We start from the raw sequence: 19,094 nt of genomic DNA, 5'->3' as shown, positions 1-19,094 counted from the left end.
AAAACAAAAATAAATAAATAAAATAAATTCATACTAATGTCCAGCAGCTTCATTTCACGGATCACATTCTAGCTTTCATCGGGGCTCCAGCTGGTTCATTAATAGGGGGTTTCCTGGGCCCAGGCAAAGTGGGCTCCCCTAGGAAAGAACAGGGGTCTCTTCTTCTGGGTACCCCTGGTCAGTTTCTGGAGAAATCAGTTGTTTCTGTGATCCATTGACAAACTTCTCTGGCAGTTGACCAAGGTTGGAAGTCTGAGGACAAGATCATCCAGCCGGTGGCCCTACGGAGGGGAGGAGTCAGGGGTCGTGGCATAAATTGTAATTCCAGCACTGGGGAGGCTGAGGTGGGAGGATCTGGAGTCAAAAACTAGCATGGGCTCCAAGTGAGAGTGTCTCAAAAAAACACCAATCGACCTCTCTCAGCTGAGGAGAAACGGTCTTTTTACTTGTTGATCTTTTTCGGTTTGTTTTTTCAAAGGCCCTCAATATGTGATGTGTCACCTAGGCTGACTTCAGACTCCTGGATTCCAGCAATCCTCCTGCCTCAACCTTTTAAGTGGCTGACCTACAGGCTCCAGCAGTGGGCAGACCCAACAGAGGGTGACATGGGTCACAAGGGAAACAGCAGGTCCAGCAGGAGTTGGGGGGGGGGTGAGATGTGTTGTTTGTGAACTTCACAACTTGGGGTAAACCCAGAAAACCCAAAGAGAAGTGGAAAAGGCAAGTTGACCTCATGCTGAGAAACTCAGATTCCCGGACTCCATGGTTTTTCTCTGGCTCTGAGAAAACTAGAGATTTTTGATAGTCCTTTCCTAGACTGTAAATCAAGGCAGACTCCAAGAGAGTGACTCCAGTCACACCCCCACCAACACACCCTGGAAGGGGCCTTCTCCAGCCCCGGATGACTGGCTGCTCTCTACTAAGACAGCCAGCCTTCAGCTGGTCTTTCTGTCTCTGCTTCCTCTGCTGTGCTTAGGCCCTCCTCCTCCTCCTCATGCCCTGCCAACCTGTCTTAAGGACACACATGGTCACTGACTGCCATCCCATAAGCTTTCAATGACCCTCTGCTGCCCACTAGGTTTAGAGCAGCATCCTGTGGCTCTCAAGGGTTTCCACAAGCAGCCCCTGCCTGCCTTTGCAGCCTGCCCTACCAGGTTCTGCATCTGACGATCCTCATTCAGAAAGGCCCAGATCTTTTCCAGATCGTCCCAAACATGCTTGGGCTTTGCTGCCTCTTCTACCTCAAATGCTCTTAAAGGGAAGCATCTGAAAGCCTTCAGCTGCATTGCTATGCCACCACCATTTTCTGCCTCTGGCTTGGTTCTGCTGCTACATAGACCTCTCTCTCTTTTGGGTCTGCAGATTGGAAGTCTGTTTCCTTTCATTATCTGTGAGTCCTGTGGAGCTTGAATCCTGTTCACTGGCATATGTCCCCCTCCTGGCCTTGTCCAATGCCTGGCATACGATTAAGGAAGAGAAGTCATTGAGTTGCATTAGAATGAGATAAACTATAGCCTGGGGAATGCCAGTTAGAGTATTAAAAAGTAACACGGGCTGACGGTGACGGCTCACGCCTTTAATCCCAGCACTCAGGAGGTATAAGTAGGCAAATCTCTGGGAGTTTAAGATCAGCCTCGCCTACAGAGCAAGCTCCGGGACAGCCCAGGGCTGTTTCATTAAAAAAAAAATCCTGTCTTGAGAGGTGGCGCACGCCTTTAATCCCAGCACTCGGAGGCAGAGGCAGGCGGATCTCTGTGAGTTCGAGGCCAGTCTGGTCTACAAGAGCAAGTTCCAGGACAGACTCTAAAAAAGCTGCGAGAAACCCTGTCTCGATAAACCAAAAAAAAAAAAAAAAATCCTGTCTTGAAAAAAAAAGTAACATGGGCACCAATGTAAGAGGCCTAAGGACAGCTGGGACATTTGTAGTGAGCAAAGCAATACAGAAGTCCTGGAAGCTGGGCACTAACCTCCAGAGGCTCACCCAGGCACATATAACAAACTTCATCCCTCTCTACTTGGTGACCAGAGTTAAAATGATACCCAACTGACCACCACAGAGCACACAGTCAATCTGGGTTGATTCCATTTCAGACCTAGGGAGGGAGCTGGTGTTGAGACTGTGAGATTTGATCAGGGCACAGAGGGTATCTGGGGAATCAGCGATGTTGTAAGCATTGCCGCCATCTGGTCCTAGGGGGAGAAAGGCTGCCTGCTTTGTCACTGCAGAATTGAAAGTGGCCTTCTGCAAGCACATTAAGTAAACAGGTAAGAAGCGTTCCCTTGGGGGCTGCAGAGATGACTCCTTTTGGGGTCAAGCATGGCTTGCTGCTCTTCTAGAGGAACAGTTTCGTTCCTAGCATCCATGTAGGTCAAAGGATCTGGCATCCTTTCCTGGCCTCCACAGCATTTACAGACCCGCCTCTCTGAGGCTTTTATTTAGAAGGGAGCATAGGTAGACTTCACCAAGAAATCCGCTACAGGAGCTAAAACAAGACTTAGGATATTAGACTGGAACCATAGTCCCATCCTGGGTCAAAGCGGCCTCAGCTCAGCCCAGTTTGTTTCAGAATAGTGAATGTGAGGGCAAATCTGGGGTCCATGGCTTATCCCACTGCAGCTCACTGGGGCAGCACCCACCAGAGATGGAAGAAGCTAGTCAGAGAAGCAGCGAAGGACAGGTCCGGTTAGGAAGGGCCCCCCCCACCGCCTCTGCTTCTGAGTTCTGGATGTGATGGTGGTAGCAACGCTGACTGACGTCATGACTATTACAATCCTCACATGGTGACAACCACCAGCTTGCTGACTGAGCAGCCATACAGGGCTATGGTTACCTAGAAACCATGCTTTCTCCCCATTTCTATTATCTATGCCAGCTAGAAATGGCCAACTCTAAGTTCTGAGCAAATGCAACTGTAGGCAAAAGGTACCCAGAGGACATCAGAGCATGCTGACACCTGTTTCCTCCTCCTCAATCCCCCAGCCCCAACTCTCTCTAAAGCCTGGGCTTCCTGAAACAGAAGAATTAGTTGAACTTGGGGGTCACAGGCACCACAAAATTCAATATCCGTGGGGGCTGGAGAAGTCACCCTTGGTGACTCCCAATTTTCTCACCTGTAAGGTTCCTCTAGCCATCAGTGCCTCCCACTGTGGCCTGGGTTAAACCTTCCTTTCAACCTGGGGTATCATTACTGTCTGCAGGGAAGGCTATAGGCTCCACAGCACACCCCTATAGTTTAAACCTTCCTTTCAACCTAGGGTATCATTACTGTCTGCAGGGAAGGCTATGAGCTCCATACTGTCTACAGGGAAGGCTGTGGGCTCTGTACTGTCTGCAGGGAAGGCTGTGGGTTCCGTACTGTCTGCAGGGAAGCCTGTGGGCTCCGTACTGTCTGCAGGGAAGGCTATAGGCTGCACACCGCACCCCTGTCTTGCCATAGCCACTTACACTCCTTCAATTCTTGCATTAGCTTCAGAACAAAACTCGGACACCTTAGCAGAACATAAGGCTTACTGCGACTTGCTCCTGTCAGGCCCCCTCTGGCCACCAGCTGTCACCACACTTTGTTAATCAAGTGCCACTAGCATGTCATGCATGTCCCCTCTTCCTCTGCATTAAGAATTTCCTCCCACTTCTCTGTCTAAGCTAAGTAACTTGTTCCCAGGTTTCAAACCTTCTCTGACCTCCCCAGCTAAGTAAATGGTACTCCTAGTACTAAATGTTCCCCACAGCAAGAAACTCAGGGTGCTATCTGTGGTTGCCATTTTGATTTGTGCCTGCCATGTAGGAGGTTTTAATAATAACTGCTGGTTCCATAGCTAGACACAGGAGTGAACAATTAGAAAGGTAATGAGAGGCTAGGGGAGAGGGGAGAGCAAGGTTCTCAGCAACTCTACTACCAATTCCCCAAGGGACTCTGGCATTGGCCTGCCCCTTTCCTGTCCCTGTGATCTGCTGGAACATCAGGGGTCTGCGGTCATTCTGCACACTTGAGCACTCTGGGCAGAAGCACTTAAGTGAAGGACCCAGGCATTCAAGTCTTCTAGAGCCATCACCTCAAAAACCAGACCCGGCAGGGTGGGGAGTCTGCTGTGTGAGGCAGGATATGGGTGACAGCCCGCATCCTGCCAGCTGGCAATGGTGGAGGGGCCTGCCACCTGCTTGTGTTCTCCTCACATGTCTCAGGGGGCTGGTCACTACCATCTCTTTTTTTTTTTTTTTTTTTTTTTTTTTTTTTTTTTGGTTTTTCGAGACAGGGTTTCCCTGTAGTTTCTAGAGCCTGTCCTGGAGCTAGCTCTTGTAGACCAGGCTGGCCTCGAACTCAGAGATCCGCCTGCCTCTGCCTCCCGAGTGCTGGGATTAAAGGCGTGCGCCACCACCGCCCGGCACTACCATCTCTTCATAGAAGCAGATAGCCTCCTCAGCTCTGAAACTGGTCTCTGGCCCCACATGGTGGCACATGTGTAACCCTGTGATCCCAGCACTCAGGAGGCTGAGACAGGAGAATTGCTGAGTACCCCCCTCAACTACTTGAGTTCCTGGTCAGTCTGGGTTACATAGCAAGCTCTGTCACAATATAAATAAAATTTTCTGGCATGGTGGCTCACACACACCTGTGATTCCAGCATCTGGGGAAGCTGAAGTAATTCCAGGCCAGCTGGAGATACATGGTGAACTCCAAGTGAGCATTGTCTACAGTGTGAGACCCTGTCTGAAGGATGGGGGGGGGTGCAGGGATACAGAAACCAAAAACTGGCTGCTGAAGGCGTGATGACACATGCCTTTAAACTTGGCACTCAAAAGCAAGGCAGACAAACCTCTGTTAGTTCCAGTAGGGAAAAAAAAAATCCCAGAGGAACTGAAGGTCACCCCTTCCTGCGTGAGGTGGGTTACTAGGGCACTGGAAGTCAAAGAAGAAAGAAAACAAAAAACAGCAACAAAAAAAAAAAACCAAAAAAAAAAAAAGAAAAGAAAAGAAAAAGCGCATGTGTCTTTAAGATGTGAAGCAGGGGGTCTGGAGCCCACCCACTGAGCCACACACCAATTAGCATCACTCCCACCCACCTCTATGGGAAGAAAAGGGTAAAATGTGAGCTTGTGGCTGAACAAGGATCCTTTCAGACTTCAGAACCAGCGAAACGAATGCTAGCTCTCTTTTGGCCCAATCCCGGGCACAGCTTTCCTGCTCCTCCTTCGTGTCCCCACAGGTCCTCAGCTCCCACTACCGAGAGCCAGTGAGGCTGCAAGGCTGATTACGTGTGGTGGCAACAAAGAAACAGGCTCAGGAGGTGGCCGCAAAGACAGGACTGCGGTTTTATATGTGGCAAAATATCTCTCCTAGAGGAGTACAGACAAATAGACAGACAGACGGGCACAGGACAAGACAGGGAGCGAAAGGTTGGGCAGTGGTATCTTCTAACCTGTAAGTGGAAGCTGCACCCCGCCCCCAGGTGGAGGGGTGGGACGACATTGGCACAGGTGGCGAGACAGGCGTGAGGTGCCCATTCCTGAGGTGGGCAGCTGGGCAGGGCCCAGTCCTCGTTGGCACAATCGGCTCTCTCTGGACCAGCTGTGATGCTGGGGAGGGGTGGGGCTGCTGGACTATAGGGATGCTGAGGCTAAGTGGTACCCCAAGGGAAAGGGGCTACCAGGACCTCTCAAGGAGAGTGGACACTGGGAAAGGACAGGACCACAAGAGGCAAATACAGAGAAGCAGCAGCAACCAAGGCCCCTAGGGAGACCCAAGGTTCTCAGGCAGCCCCTGGAAGATGGTTACCTCTTGGGCACCAACCCACAGAGCCTCTCCCCTGGGGCCTCAGGGTGAAGGAGCAGTTTTTTTGGTTTAGAATGAGGTGGACCAAAATATTCATGGTCTCCACACCCAGGTGGCACGGAGATGTGGGGCTCAGATGCAGAGGGCCCCTCTCTTCCGATGGCAGCAGGCAGGGGATGCTGTAGACAAAGCTCATTCCTGGGGGAGGCAAGGGCTGGGATATGGGGGTGAGAGGGCAGCATCTTGATTTGCTCATTCCTCAAGGTTCTAGGCCCTGGGCTTCTGCCATGACCATGGAGGGCAGAGTGCACGACTGTCAGCTTCCACCGGGCCCTGCTCCCCAAGGCAAGCTCCACACGGGTTTCCAAGTTGTGTCTCTCACCCACCAGAGGATGCTGCTAGGAAACCAGGTTATGGGATGGACATGGTGGGGGACCCTGGGTCTGGAGTTTGGGGGAGATTCAGCGGCCTCTCTCTTCAGGAAAAGCACCCAACCTTTCCCAAATACCCCTATGTTGGTAAAAGAAACCCCACCCCCACCCCTTGTGGGACCTTCACTTACAGCCCCGAGTAGAAAGAGTTGAGGAGTGCACCTTTTCTCTGGGAGGGAGAGAGCCCCCTAAGATGGGGAAAGGGGGCACTTCGGAAAGTAGGTATTCCTCCATCCACCCACAGCAGTTAGGGAAGGACCTACAGCTGGGGGTTTAGGGCCTCCCAGGAGTTGGGATAACCACCAAAGGCATCTGAAAATGAGGGACACCGCGCCCCCTAGAGGCAAGATACATCTTGGGTGGTGCGCCCCTCTTCTCTCCCTTCCCCGGGCTCAGAGCCTTTCCTCTCCCAACGCTGCCCCTGCCTCTCAGCGGATGTAGACGCCTTGTCCCCAACCCTCCAGCTCATTCTTATTGCGCCCCAGAACCGGCCCACCACCCTCCGCACAGTAGCGGGCCTTATTCCGGCCCCGGTTTCGGTTGTCGGTCATCTCCTCCTCATAGTCTTCCTCCTCTTCCCAGGAACCCTGCCGGGCTGGTGGTGTGCCTCCCCCTGCAGGGTCTCCGGGGCCTGGGCCCTCTGAGGGGTCCGTCTCCATGTCCACACACGAGTCTCCCGGCTCCGTGTAGGCAGAGTTTCGGCTGCCGGGGGTGTCAGCATCAAACGTGTCTTGGCGGGACAGTGCCCGCAGGGTGCCTGCTCGGCCAGGTGGGTGGTTGCTGGGGTAATGGCCCGGGGGCTGGCCCAGCTCCCCGGGGTACTCGTGCACGCTGGCGTGCTCCCCGGTGGCCCGGTCCAGCGGTTGGTCCCCGGAAGCAAGGTAGGGTCCCTGGTTAGCAGACAGACGGCACGCACCATGCAGAACAGGCAGGGATGAGAAAAACACAACAAAGCAAGGCAGGTTAGTGATGGTGCCAAGACACCAGCCTGGCTCCTGGAGGCGCTGGCTCTAGGGGAGGGGCACCCAGGACAAGGGCGATTGGCTCTAGAGCTCAGCCTGAAGGCCGGCCACAGGACCATGCTCAGACAGACCATCTGCTCCTCTAGCAGCCCGAGGGCACCCAGCTTCATCTGATCATGAACTCTCCTGGTAACCACGGTTAAGGAGCCCTGAATAATTAGTCACCGGTTCCTCAAAGCATGTTATTAATGCCTTTTCTGGGTTAATCATCGTTAACAGCTCATTAGTATTGCCACTCATTAGCAGTTACTTGGGTTAGTCAATCCTCCAATTTTTTAAATACACTGAGTTTTCAGCTCCAACTCACTGACCCCAGCTTCCTCTGCCCACACTAGACCTCAGTCACAGGCTTCCAGAATCCCACACTTCTGCCATTCCTTACATAAACGAATCTCCAAGGTTGATGGGATTCATCTCCTGCCCCCTATAGCGGACTCAGAGCAGCCTATTAGAAAACAGCTAATGAATCCATGTCTCCACCCCCATCTCCCCATCCACAGCTGGAGACCATGAGGTGGCCCAATGCCCTGTCACCAATGGTGACAGCTCCTGCCATCTCGAACTGTGAGGCTAAGCAAATGATCCCCTCTCTGCCACCACCGTTTCCTGGGTAGAGCATGATGGGAAACAGACTACAGCACCAAGTTTCCAAACTGCTTCCTGGAGCTGCTCTATGGCAGAGTGGGGAGAGCAAAGTGCTTCTGAGGTCCCGGAGGCAGGGAGGGAGGCCAGGCCCAGGCCCCCAGCTCGCCATGAGTAGATCCAGGATGGCTCAGCTTCACTGAACAAGTGGGCTCTGTTGCTGAAAACGCACTTGGGATGCAGCAGTCTGGAATGACTTCATGGTGTTCTGGCTCTAATCCAGACCATACACTTAATGGTGTGGGCTCAGAGATGGGCTGTGGCTCCGTGGGAGGAGAGCCTTTCCTGGACTCTGTTCCCTGGGAGACGGTGGAAGGCACAGCTTAGCACATAGATGCTGCAGGACTGAGGGATGCTGGGGAGGGGCAAGTTCTCTGGATTCGATGGCCCCCACTCTGTTAGATCTAAAGTGCTGGGAACTGTAGTGCTAGCTTGTAATTCCAGCATCCAGGAGGCTGAAGCAGGAGGACTGCCTCAAGTCTGGAACACTGGGAATTTCAGGCCAGCTACTGCCAGAATGAAACTGTTTTCAAAAACCAACAACAACAAAAAAGACAAGAGTGCCGAGTCCAGCAAACAAGCCTATTGGTGTTCCTCAGATTTTCTTCCTAGTTCCGGGACTTATAAGGTTCCCATCAGGTCTCAGATCCAACAGGCAGCAGATGCAGTCCTAAGGGACCAGTTCCAGGGAGACAGCACCAGCCAGTCCCCAGTCCCACCAAAAACCACAGACACCAGAGGCTGCCGCTCACCACGTTTTTTACAAAATAAAACTTTTCCCTTCCTTCCCCATGTTCCCTGCACTCCAGGGTGGGAGGGAAGACCGGAGAGACACCGGCTACATGGCGTGCTCCTGCGGCTGGGCCACCGCGTCGCCTCCCTGCGGTGAGGCCTCCAGCCCGCCCCAGAAGCTGAGATTTCTCCTGAGCGAGGTGAGCACCTGTACCTGGAGGTTGGAGACGGGGGCAGGGCTGGCGGCCAGAGCTGCGGTAGCCATGGTGCGATTCAGCAGCGGATTGGGTGGCGTGCTGCTGGGCGGGTGTGTGGCCTTCCAGTAGGCTTCCAAGTACTCGGCCAGGTGCTCGCAGGCATCTTCCAATTGGTTCTCGTCCAGTATTATGTCAAACATTTCCTGCGGAGGTGGGGTTAGGGGCGGGGCTGGGATGAGCGGGGGCGTGACCAAGGGTTGAAGGTGTGGCCTGGGTGCAGTGGGTGGAGTCAAGGGGTTGAAGGACAAGGTTAAAAGGCCTCTGGAGTGGAGCAAGGAAAGGACACTCAGACCTACAAAGGACAGAACTGCAGATCTCAGCCCAACTCCCTCGAATTCTAGGAATGAGGAAAACATGGCTTGGCTCGGCACTAAGGAGTGTTTGAGCCATCTGCCCAACAGCCAACCCTCTTTATCTAAGGACCAGTCTAAACCCAAAGACCTATCCCAGGCGCTGTCTTCCATGCAGGCTGAAGGAAAGAGGAGAACCCAAATGCACACCCCATCCCACCCCTCAGTCTGAGCACTCACGGGGGGACACTGGGCCAGCTTCTCCGAGGCTGCTATTTGGACATTGAGGTGTTTGGATTGAGACTTCCCTCGGGATTTGATGAGCCTCTGCAGTACCTGGTTCGGGAAAAGAGAGGGAGCTAGAAGGACACAGGCAACGAACCAAGTCTAAAAGGCAGATTCTGGTTGGAGCCAGTGGGAAATTGGAGTCAGATCGGTGGAATGTTCCATGATTCTCTGCCCTGAGCACCTTGGCCAGAATGATCTCACAAGCTCCATGTCCACCACACAAGGCTCAGGCTCAAGGCTACAGGCAAGACACACACACACACTCGCACACACACACACACACATATACTCACACACATACACACACTCACTCTCCTACACACACACACTCGCTCACACACACTCTCCTACACACACACACTCACACACTCCCACACATACACTCACGTGCACACATGCTCATACACACACTCACACATACACACACACATACACTCACATACATGCACACTCATATACACACTCACTTTGATACACACACTCACATGCACACATACTCTCATACACACACACCTTGTCTACAGGTTATACACATACACTCACTCTCCTACACACACACTCACACACATACACACATGCACATATGCTCTCATACACACACTCACACATACACTCACATACATGCACACTCATATACACACTCACTTTGATACACACACTCACATACACACATACTCTCATACACACACGCGCGCGTACACACACATCCCTTGTCTACAGGTTTCATTCTCCCCCTTTAGTGTCCCCCTCTTGTCATCCGTCATGGAGGAACTCCTTGTTGGATACTAGCACTGTTCTGAGTCTCTTTTTGAGATGAGGGCTTGCAGTGTCACCCAAGCTGACATCCAACAGGTCCTGGGTACCAGGGATTGGCTGCCTCTTGCCTAGTCTCCTGAGTAGCTGGCACATGCCACACTCTACCTGGTTGTTCCTGTGCTTCATGTGATCAGTTTAGTCCTCCCAATACTAAATCCAGCCACGGAAAAGCATCAGATTCAAACTGGGAGATGGTGCACAACATGGTTGGCCTACTGCAAATGTCATTGTCATAAAAAAAAAAAAAACTAAAGAAAGCTGAAGAGCTACTCCACATTAAAACCGCTACCTACACCAGGCAGAGGTGGCGCGCGCCTTTAATCCCAGCACGTGCGAGGCAGAGGCAGGCGGATCTCTGAGTTTGAGTTCAGCTTGGTCTACAGAGGAAGTTCCAGGACAGCCAGGGCTACACAGAGAAACCCTGTTTAGGAAAAAAGTAATGTGACCTTGGGTGGCCCCCTGGTTACGGAAAATAGTATCATAAGAGGGAGAATGGGGACATTAAGAAATACATGATGGGGCTGGAGAGGTGGCTCAGAGGTTAAGAGCATTGCCTGCTCTTCCAAAGGTCCTGAGTTCAATTCCCAGCAACCACATGGTGGCTCACAACCATCTGTAATGAGGTCTGGTGCCCTCTTCTGGCCTGCAGGCATACATGCAGACAGAATATTGTTTACATAATAAATAAATAAATTTTTTTTTAAAAAAAGAAAGACATGATGCTGAAGTAAATAGAATAAAGGCATAAGATTCTTTTGTTAAGTGTGTGCTGAGACCTGAATCCAGGGTTCATACATACCAAACTTACAATCTATTAAAAAATAAAATTGAAAGGCCAGAGTAGTGGCGAATGCCTTTAGTCCCAGCACTCAAGAGGCAGAGGCAGGGGGATCTCTGTAGTTCAAAGCCAATCTGATCTACATAGTGAGTTCCAGGCCAGTCAGGGCTGCACAGCATGAAACCCCATCTCAAACAAAACAAAAATAAAACGAAATAAAATTGGAGTTGGGCAGAATGACACAGCCTCTCATCCCAGTACTCTGGAATCAAATGCAGGAGGGTCTGGGGATTGCGGCCAGACATGGCTACATAATGAAAATGAGAATAAAGATTAATTAACTGCAATAAAATAGAATTAGACTAGAGGTATAGCCTGCTGGCACAGCACTTGCTTTGCACTCACAAGACTCTGGGTTTGATTCCTAGCAGTGAAGAAAACGAAACGAAGGCAGGAGGTGGAATCAGGTCCAAGAGCTCAGCTGGTAAAGTGCTTGCCTCCCCAGTCTCTAGACCTGAGTTCCAACCAGCAAAAAAGGTTGGGCATGGAGGTGTGGGCTTATAATTCTAGTGCTGGGGAACTAGAGACTAATGGATCCCCAGGGCCAGTCAACCTAGTCTACCAGCCCGTCTCAAAAAAATGACACTGGAGATTGTCCTCTGGCCTACACACACACACACACACACACACACACACACACACACACACACACACAAGAAGTTCAGTGTCATCCTTGATACACAGTGAGTTCAAGGCTAGCCTGGGATACAGGAGACACCATCTCAAAACAAACAAACACAACAGCTGGGCGGTGGTGGCGCACACCTTTAGTCCCAGCACTCGGGAGGCAAAGGCAGGCGGATCTCTGTGAGTTCGAGACCAGCCTGGTCTACAAGAGCTAGCTCCAGGACAGGCTCTAAAGCTGCAGAGAAACCCTGTCTCAAAAAACCAAAAAAAAAAACCAATGAAGCAAAAAGCCAGAGTATGGTGACGCATGCCAGCATATGCCCGAAATCCTAAGCACTTGGGAAACAGAGAAACAGAGTCAAGCGGATCAGTGAATTTGAGGCCAGAACAGACTACATGAGATCGTTTCAAAACTGAAAACAAGGCTAACAGAAAGAATATGGTACCTTGGTAGGCAGCAGGCTTTCTGCATAATCAATCCATTTACCAAGTTTTTACAGTAATCACTGAAGCGTGACTAGGCAGAAGGTGGGGAAACTAGAGCACAGGGCACAGAGATGGTGGAAGACTTGTCAGAACACAGTGATGCCAAGTAGGAAGCCCAGGCACTTGGCGCCCACACCCACAACCCCAGCAGAGGAAATGGAATCTGTTACATTCTAGGCCACGGAATGATTTGCATCCATCACCGCATGTGATCTTTCCAACCTCTCTGCCCTCAAGTATGTAAATCCCACCATGCCAGTTATATCATTAGGGACCGAGGACTCAGAAAGGTCAACACAATGGCACAGGGTTCCTAGCTCACGGGATACTGCAAAGGAGACAGTCACTATTGCAGCTGCCATCAGTAACTGAATTGTGCAATGGGCCTCGAAGTCCCTGAGCTTCGGAGAGCCAGGTGTGGTGACCTACCCCTAACCCAGCCTTGGAGAGGCTGAGGCAGGAGGATTGTAAATTCAAGGCCAGCCTAGGCTAAGTGTGACCCTGCCTCAAAATTAATTAATTAAGTTAATAGAACAAGGTGGGCGGTGGTGGTGCACGCCTTTAATCCCAGTACTCGGGAGGAAGAGACAGGCGGTTCTGAGTTTGAGTTCAGCCTGGTCTACAGAGCGAGTTCCAAGACAGCCAGAGCTGCACAGAGAGACCCTGCCTCAAAAAACAAAACAAAACAAAAACCAAAACAAAACCAAACCTTCACCTAAATTCCTCTTCCATGTTTCTTATGTCCCCACTAACATCCAGAGGGGACGTTCATGGAGCCACTGTGATGTCACATGTCTGAATCCCAGGACTTGGTAGGCAAGAGAAGGGGGGGGGCAAGTTCAAGCTACACAGGGAGACCCTGTCTTGAAAATGAAAAGACTGGAGAGAGGGCTCAGTGGTTAAGAGCAGTACTGCACCAGGTGGTGGCACACATGCCTTTGAGCTCAGTGTCACAGAGGCAGGCAGATCTCTGTGAGTTCAAGGCCAGCCTGGTCTACAGAGCTAGTTATAGAACAGCCAGGGCTACTCAGAGTAACTGTCTTAAAAATAAATAAAAAAATAAAATTTTTAAAAAAGATGATGCACCGCACTTGCAGACTCAGGTTTGATTGATTCCTGGCATCCAGGTGTGACAAGCCACAGCCACCTGAGACTCCAGTTCCAGAGAGAAGCTTACGCCATGGGCCGCAGGGCATCTGCACTCACGTGCACACACCCACATATAGATACATGATTAAAAAGAAAAAAAAATTAAAGGAGAAAGGAAAGAAGGAGAAAGCTCACAGAGGACAACGTGATAAAAATGAAACCAGCCTCCCTGCTAATATTCCCTGTATCAAAGTTCACCTGACCACAGTTATAGCAGAACGGGCCCAGCATCAGAAGATTCAAAACTTTCCGAGGGCCACGTAACTGGGTGGCACTGGAGCAAACTACACCATATTCTTTCATTTTTAGATCTAATGATGGATCAAAAGAGTGGAGATGAGACTGGCCTGTGTAGCCCTAATAAAATTTATAAAATTGAATACACAGAAGGTACAGACACTTTTCTTGACCACTTTCCATCCGTATTAGATTGTGTAGTCCCAACAGCCACATGAATGTCACAGAGACGGGAACTAAGGCTGGGAGTGGGGTGGGGTTGGAGATGGTCAGCCTGTCAGAACCAGCAGAGTAAACCATGCAGCCCCACTCCGGAACATTCCTTGTAGACTGTGTCTACTGTTAGAGCCGTTCTCCTGCACCCACCTTGGGAGATGTGATCTTGATGTAAACAATGATGGGGGCCAGCGAAGTTTTAGAGAGCTGGGCTGGGTGGTTGATGGTGTCAGCATCCAGGGCAACCAACTGCAAGGTCCGGGCCAGCTCGAAGATCCTCTCGATCTCACTCTGCACCTCAGCTGGCCATGGAGTCGGGAGAGATCGTAAGGCGTCCCAGGAGGCAGGGGTGAGGGGAAGACATCCCACCCACCCTGCCGGGCCAGGAAGGGGAGAATAGGAGGGCAGCTCACCCAGACTGGAGCGCGTGTTGGAGCGCTCTATGATAATGTGTTTGCTGGGGTTGTTGAGGACTGAGCGCTTGGCCAGGGAGATGTCGGCCGTTACCCGAGTGATGGAAATCCTGAAGGACCAGGCAGGGAGGAAGTCAGGGGTTGGGTGGGCAAGAACAAACATCCTGTCCACGCACAGGGCGCAGGCCTGCTGCCACCCTTGTCTCTAAGTGCCTCCAGGCACTGTGTTCATCCCTACGTGGATGGTGGGAATCTCAGGGTCTCACCTGCCATCAAACCGATGCTTCAGGAAGTCAAACAATGCCTTCTGCATCATGTCTGTTACCTGTCATTGGGGGGGGGTGGGGTGAGGGTTGGAGGGGAAGAGAGAAGTCAGGCTCTGAACCCCCTGAGAAGTCACCCACCCTTTCTACCTTCTTTCAAAATTCTTGAGATATGTAGGGACCTTTTTAAGAGAGGTAGGATCCTCCCCTGGGGCCTCCAATGCACCCCGAGCCCCACTGGTTTAATATATGGCATCTTTAAGAAGGCTCTTAGGAGCTTCCCTTGGGAGACTGGGCCCTCCTGAGTGGCCTTCCCTAGGGTCAGCCACCTCTGACGGTTTTCTCTGGCGGGATGTGGGCTTTGGGGACACAGGATCTTTGGAGATCTTTCTATGCACTCCAGAGGTCTGGGCCCATCTGGTGCACAGTCTTTTAGAGATCCTACCTCATAGCCCTTGAGCGACGGTCCCACCAGGATGATGGGCCTCATGGAAGGCACCACGTCATAGGGGGGCACGTGCTCTGTCTAGGAAGGAAGCAGGGAAGGGAAACCCCAGAGTAGAGATGGCATCAGCCCCTCTCCCCAAGTCTCCAGGCTCCCACATGCAGCTTTTCCTCCCTTTGACCCCAAAGCCCAGAGCCGGGTGTCACGGGATAGGGAGGAATGGCTGGGAAGGACCAGGAGGGGAGGTAAAGGGAGAAAGATGTGGGAATGGGTGTTAGAAGGTCCCCCAGCTCATCCCGGGGTGGGACAGACACAGAAAGCTGTTATACTCACCGACTTCTGCTTCTGTTTGGCTGGGTCCAGAGATTGCCAGGAGGGGGAAGGGAAGGAGAGAGGGGAAGGCACCAGGCAGGGGTAGAAGGCCAGGACGGAGCCAGGACAGGAAGAGGGGGCAAGAGAGTGGGTAGACGAGGAAAAATAACAGGCATGCGTGTTAGTGACAGACAGAGCCAGAGAGGGGATGGGACCCCGGGGCCAAGGGGAGCCAAAGGTGGCCTTGGAGGCTGGAGGCAGGACTGACAACCATCCAGTGGAACCGAGAATAGTGGCTCACGCCTCCTGACCTTCTAGCCCAGCTCTGGGAAGAGCTGGAAAGACAGAAGCCCCTAACTCAGAGCCCACCCTCTGCTTCGTCGGCTATCTTCCTGGATATTTCAAGGTTTCTCTGAGGACTGGCTCTGCATCCAGTAGACCACCTCATACATCCACTCAGAACAGGAAAGGGGCTAATGAATACCATCCCATCCTTTGCAATCCTGGGAGTGGGATTTTATAAAGAGAGGGATGGTCCCATCCCGCCCTGTCCCACCCCCTTTACATCCAGCTAGGCAGAGAGCCCTGATGCCTGAAGTAAAGACTGGACCATATCTGGACCATTCCAGCCCCCTTCTTTGCCAAGAGTTGGGTTCTGACTCCCCTCACAAGAAATCAGACAGAATTACCTTCTTAAAGAAGGGGATGCGCTTGCTGTGGGGTGGCGGCGTGGTGACACTGCTCACGCTAGTCTTGGCGGAGCCACTCTGCTCCCCTAGCTCTGCCTCCTCATCCTCTAACTCTAGGGGGTCTAGCTCAAAGGCTAAGTTAGTCATTTCGTTACCTGGACAGTCGGGAAGGAGGTGGAGGGAGGAGTAAGATGAGCATGAAGATACAGTGCAGGACACAAGGATGGGACGGGGGAGAAAGAAAGAAGAGGTGAATGGAATGGGGCTAGGAGAATGAATGGGGGGATGGCAGGGGGGGGGGAGGCAGAGAGATGGAGCTACCACAGAGAGGGGACAGGAGAGACACAACAGGCTCAGCTTGTAGGATATCCTATCCTTGATGGAGAGGTACCACTGTGTGTGTATGGGGGACTCAGAATTGGGGTACCTCCTATTGCAGGGAGGAGGAGGGGCCACCCCTATGAAGAGACCACCCCACCCAGGAAAAACTCTCCCTCCCCTGGGTTGCCAGCAGCTCTTACCACTGGCAGGGGGCGTGGGGCGGCGGGTGCCAGTCACCACGTCTCCCAGACTGGAACTGGAGTTGTCACCTGACTTGCTGTGTGGGCAGGGAAGCAAAGGAGCTGGTGAGCACGGGTGGGCGTGGGGCTGCAGGACTTTAGTTCTGACGCGGGGCGCATGCCTGGTACTTCTCCAACCCTCCTCTCCCATAAGGCTACAGCAGCTCCGTGCCCTGCGGACTCCTCGCTGCTGGCCTCTCCAAAGATAGCAGTGCCCCACCCCCAGGCAGACACCTGGAGCTGAGGCGGTTCTGGCGCAGGGTCTGTTCCTGTAGTAGGCGAAGGCTGTCCAGTTTGACAGGGCTGGGGATGAAGCCAACCTCACAGCCTTCCTTCACCAGCCGTCCAATCCACCAGTCATTATTGTATTTCTGTGAACAAGAGACCAAGAGGGAGAAGAGGTGGGAAGCTTAGCCACCCTCCAGAGGGACGTCCAGGTGGCCGGCCCTGCCAGTAGATGTTTCCCTCAAACCACCCTCACCCCGACTTCAGCCTCTGATGAAAGCCTCCCAAATTCCAAGACAATGCCAAGACCAGGAGCCTCTCTGAGCATGGACCACCGTCTGCTAGAGAGGAGGGAAGAACGCTTCCCCATACGGCAGAAGACTGCAGGAGGAGTGAAAGCAGACATCTGCATGCACCAGGTAGTGACACTATCACTCCATCTCAGGACTCAACAAACCGCTCAACATCTTTGAGACCTAGGCATTGCCATCCATTAACCAATGAAAACTCAGGGACTCAGAGAGGTGAGGGGATTTGCCTGAAGTTTCACAGCAGACTCAGCCCAGCTGGGCTGTGTTCAGCAGCTTTTCCCCACTAGACTTACAAACACCCCTGGCATCCCTACCCCATCCCCACCTCCCTCCGGGTGCCGAGCGTTTGGCCCACCTCCTTGATGTGCAGGAAGTCCTTGGGCTCAAAGGTGATGGCCACTCCCTGCACAGGCACCTCATCCCCCGGAGACGGATTGTAGCCAACATTTGTCCGGACAGCAAAAGCCACTGGTTTGGTCTAGAAGAGACACATAGGTAGACGAAAGCAGAAGACTGAAGCCAAGCAGCCTTGCTTGACTGGGAGAGTGACTGTGGCTGTTTGCTTGTAAATTATTCATTAAAATGTATGCTGAATGGATGGTGTGGTTTTCTATAACTTTTTCAATTAAAAAGGCGGAGGGGGGCACTACAGAGATGGCTCATCGGGTGATGACGTTTATTGTACAAGCTTGGCAATCTGAGTTTCATCCCCTGAACACAGTAGGGGTGGAGGAGAGAACAGACTTTACAAAGGTGTCTTCTGTCCTCCACACGTGTGCTGCAATGTGCACATCCACACACATACAGCATCATGTCCAAACACAAACAAGAGCACACACACTAGCTGAGTGGGCTCTCTTTCCCATCTTCCTCTCAGGGAGGCAGCTTCGCTTCTGCCTCTTCTCCCCCCCCCCCCGTCTCTCTCCTCCTCTTCTCCTCTCTGTCTGTCTGTCTGCCTGCCTCTGTCTCTCTCTCTCCCCCCTTCTCCCTTCATAACCCCTGAATAAATATTCAACCTCAAAAAAAAGAAAGAAAGAAAGAAAGAAAGAAAGAAAGAAAGAAAGAAAGAAAGAAAGAAAGAAAGAAAAAGTGGGATGCAGGGTTGGAGAGATGCTCAGCAGGTAACGGTACACCAAGTCTGACAGACACCTGAGTTCGATCCCCAGGACTAACGTGGTGGGTGGAAGGAGAGACCCCACTCCAGCAAGTTGTCTCCTGATCTCCACGTGCAGCACAGGTATGAGGTAATAGGGTATAAGGTAAATTTTAAAGTCAGGAAATAACAGGACCCCACAGCTGCCACTCACCGTGGCCAGGCACAGTACAAGCAGTCTCACTGGGTCACCTCAGTTCTGCACAAAACCCAATGCTCTTGTCGAGAATTGTTATTATCTCCACTTTGTTTATTTATTTCGAGATGCCAGGACTCATGGCTATAATCAAGCACTCAGGAGGCTGAAGCAGGAGGATGCCTCTGAATTTAGATCAGTCCGTTCAGGACAGCCTAGATTACAGCAAAGGACTACGCCTCAAAAACAAGTTTTCCATAACTTGTTTTTAAACTCAGAACTGTTTTTAAAGATGTTTGCTGTTATTATTTTGTTTTTCAGGACTGGGGATCAAACCAAGGCTTTGTCCGCAAGGCAAGTGGCCAGCCGCTGAGCTATTACACCCTCACCACTATCTGTGTTTATTTCTAGCTTTTGTTTTACTTGTTTGCTTGTTTTTCAAAACAGGGTTTCTGTGTGTAGCTTTGGGGCCTGTCCTGGAACTCTCTTGGTAGACTAGGGTGGCCTTGAACTCACAGAGATCCACCTGCCTCTGCCTCAGCTGGGATTAAACGTGTGTGCCATCACTACCAGGCTTGTCTTACTTTTGATTTAGTTTAGTTTTTCTAAATGTGTGTGTGAGAGAGACAGAGAAGAGAAACAGGGAAAGATGTTTGTGAGCATGAGTGTGCACATGCCATAGCACCTATGTGATCAGGAATCAACTCTCTCCTTTCACTGTGGGTCCCAGGAATTGTGGTCAGGCTTGCCCAGCAAAGCTTTTTACTGACTGAGCAATCTGAGCA

At 51.7% G+C, this 19,094-nt stretch overlaps 1 protein-coding gene across 1 annotated transcript in view; it reads right to left on the bottom strand.

The window, feature by feature from the left end:
• Positions 1–6,356: 6,356 nt before the first annotated feature.
• Cacnb1 (calcium voltage-gated channel auxiliary subunit beta 1) overlaps positions 6,357–19,094 on the bottom strand; it is a 25,388-nt gene continuing 12,650 nt past the window's right edge. The window contains exons 5-15 of the mRNA XM_038325355.1: positions 17,376–17,498; positions 16,719–16,855; positions 16,446–16,522; positions 15,925–16,079; positions 14,924–15,004; positions 14,482–14,540; positions 14,216–14,325; positions 13,953–14,104; positions 9,386–9,481; positions 8,813–8,998; positions 6,357–7,092 (exon numbers count right to left, since the gene is read on the bottom strand). Of these exons, the coding sequence (XP_038181283.1) occupies positions 6,631–7,092; positions 8,813–8,998; positions 9,386–9,481; positions 13,953–14,104; positions 14,216–14,325; positions 14,482–14,540; positions 14,924–15,004; positions 15,925–16,079; positions 16,446–16,522; positions 16,719–16,855; positions 17,376–17,498 (1,638 nt within the window). The 3' untranslated portion in view covers positions 6,357–6,630. The remainder of the gene's footprint in view (positions 7,093–8,812; positions 8,999–9,385; positions 9,482–13,952; positions 14,105–14,215; positions 14,326–14,481; positions 14,541–14,923; positions 15,005–15,924; positions 16,080–16,445; positions 16,523–16,718; positions 16,856–17,375; positions 17,499–19,094) is intronic.

Source organism: Arvicola amphibius, chromosome 4 (genome assembly GCF_903992535.2).
Source record: "Arvicola amphibius chromosome 4, mArvAmp1.2, whole genome shotgun sequence".
Classification (NCBI taxonomy): Eukaryota; Metazoa; Chordata; class Mammalia; order Rodentia; family Cricetidae; genus Arvicola; species Arvicola amphibius.
The sequence above is the reverse complement of the archived record's forward strand: the minus strand, read 5'-3'. Positions and strand labels throughout refer to the sequence as shown.